This window comes from Lathyrus oleraceus, chromosome 7 (genome assembly GCF_024323335.1).
Source record: "Lathyrus oleraceus cultivar Zhongwan6 chromosome 7, CAAS_Psat_ZW6_1.0, whole genome shotgun sequence".
NCBI classification, from domain to species: Eukaryota; Viridiplantae; Streptophyta; class Magnoliopsida; order Fabales; family Fabaceae; genus Lathyrus; species Lathyrus oleraceus.
Window position 1 is genome coordinate 245,252,447 of NC_066585.1, and position 2,786 is coordinate 245,255,232.

The following is a 2,786-nucleotide window of genomic DNA, read 5'->3' on the forward strand; positions in this document are numbered from 1 at the left end:
AATGCATCTATATTAAATAATTTTAATATTTTCTATTAATAGTGCCGTTTTAAACTGACTTGGTTTTACAGTATATTAAAATTAAACAAATTTAATATTTTTGGAGGCTACATAACTATTTTTATAGAGCACACAATTTTTATTTGTTTCAATATCAATATATTTCAATGTTAAAACAACATTTATTTAAAATATATAACTCAATTTATTATATACTACATAACTTGGCTTTATTTTGATTTCTAAAATTAATGTTTTGGCAAAAATTATTGTAAAATTTTAATTAATTTGATTTCAATGTTACAATACTATTTGGATTTCTAAAATTTTGCTGATTTCTATAAAAATTAATGTTAGAAATCAAATTTTAATTAATTTAAATCAAAACATTAATTGTTTTAAATTTTGATTTTTTTAAAGAATAACATTAACTAATTTTTTTATCGCATAATTTTCAGCAAAAATATATTTATAACATTAATGTTTTGACTTAAATTAATTAAAATTTGATTTCAATAAATTTCTATGATATCAAAATATTTAGAATTTAATTGATATACACCGACATTATAAAGATTTTTTACACGGTTAATTAATCACTATCACTAATTTATTTAAAAAATTTGACTTTTATTTTAAAAATTTAAAAAATAATACAGACGGATGAATGTGATGTTTTCACAATATAAAACTGTTTTCACTTACCGTACATAACAATTAATCTCAAATATTTAATATTACCGTTTAAATATATTTCGATAAATATCTTTTAATATTCACATTTAATATTGCAGTTTTAAAGTGGATTAGTTTTCATTTGATTTTAAAATAAATCAACTATTATTTTTGTATTTTTTTCTTTCCGATTTCTCTACTTTAAATATCATTTTATTAATCAACTATTAAAATTAAATATATCTTTATGCTACATGTTAATAAACTAGAGTTTTCTAAAATTAAGGATATCACTAAACTAAAATTCTCTAAAATTTTGTTGATCAAGTTTAAAACTTTTATTTGATCTCCGAATCAATTTGAGTATGTTTACGATTCTTTTTTCCACGGGTTTGTTTTTTTAAGTGTACTATTTATACCTTATTCTGCTTCTTTCTCTGATCTTATCTAAACACAGTCTATTCAAAATAGAAAAAAAAATGTGTGCCACAGATAATATCAGTTTAGGAGAAGACTTGGAGATAGAGATACTGTGGCAACTACCTGCAAAATCATTGATGAGATTCAGATGTGTTAAAAAATCATGGAACATTCTCATCTCAAGCCACTCCTTTGTTACTGGAAGAAGCAAATTACAGATTCAAGAGAACAGTAGTCTTCTAGTTCTTCACAAAAGACCCTACATCAAGTTTCTCTTATGTGACAGAGACAATGAAAAACCAATGCCCATTAAATCAGTGTTTTCAAACAACGTAGCAACAATCCAATTCTATGGAAGTTGCAACGGTGTTTTCTGTCTCAAAGGTATTTATCCATACACTACTTATCATAATGAGTTGATCATGTGGAATCCAACCACTAATGAGGTTCACTTTATTCCTCCCGCTCCTTCGCTCGGGAACCGTTACATCGACGAATCTATGTACGGTTTTGGCGCTGTTAACGATGATTTCAAAGTTGTTAAACTCAATATCTCTACCAATGACGGGAGGACGAAGATGCTATATCTTTTATCAGCAGAAGTTTATGACATAAACACTAAATCTTGGACACTTATCAGGAACCATCCTCCTGTTATTATGGTTACTCGTCAAGAACCTCCGAGATACAACACTCTTGTTGATGGTGTTTATCATTGGATTACCGCGTCTCATCGATATAATGCTGCAAATATTCTCTGCTATGACTTTCACAATAACCAGTTTCAGCAACTTCAAGCTCCATATTCAAGATATCTCGAATCATTTTTCTGCGATGACGTTGCTGCCATAAAGGATTCTCTTGGATATGTGGTGCAACATAGATTTTCTACTAGGATTTTGTTGGAAATTTGGATTACGGAACAAAACGGGTGGTCCAAGAAGTATAACATTGGTCCATTTAGTTCAACGTTTACTATTTTTGGTCCTTGGAATAATGGTGAAGAAATTCTTATGGGAGAGGTTGGACAAGTGCTCATGTCCTATGATCATCATGGAAACGCTCTTCGCCAATTTCAAATTGATATTTTAGAGAATGAATATTTTTGGATTTATGAGTTTGTACCAAGTATATCTCTTTTGTTAAAGTAGTTCATTAGGGTTGGCTCTAACCTAATCTAATCTAGGACCAGTGAGAGCAAAGCTCTATACTTAAGTTTTTAGATTTTTGTAACATAGATTTCCAAATTATTTATATTTTATATTAATATTAACATTAATATTATGAGACATACATGACTTACGGTTCATGATCCTTACATCAGACATATTCATAAGATCATTTCGCTTATATTATGAGATTTTAAACATTGTTATAAGAAATAGATAAATGTGGACAACACCTACTTCGTCTGTTAGTTGTCAAAGATGGAATATTTCTCAATCGCACTTTCTTTATTTTGGACCTAATTGTTTAAAAACCTGCTTTCGAGTATTGATGCATATCCTTTTAGAAATGATGAGTACCTAAAAACTCTTTACTTTCGTATAAGGATTGAATTGAAAAATTTAAGTTTTAAAATAAAGTGTAAATGAATTTCTCTTAATCGATATGTGAATATTCATATGAATAGTCATGAGATAGCACGCATGACCCTTAGTCTCTAGTGGACTATTCACCAGGATTAGTCT

At 28.2% G+C, this 2,786-nt stretch overlaps 1 protein-coding gene across 1 annotated transcript; it reads left to right on the forward strand.

Moving 5' to 3' along the window:
* Positions 1 to 1,154: 1,154 nt before the first annotated feature.
* LOC127103229 (F-box protein At1g11270) lies at positions 1,155 to 2,246 on the forward strand. Its single transcript, XM_051040495.1, has one exon. The coding sequence runs from the start codon at positions 1,155 to 1,157 to the stop codon at positions 2,244 to 2,246; it is 1,092 nt and encodes a 363-aa protein (XP_050896452.1).
* Positions 2,247 to 2,786: the final 540 nt, after the last annotated feature.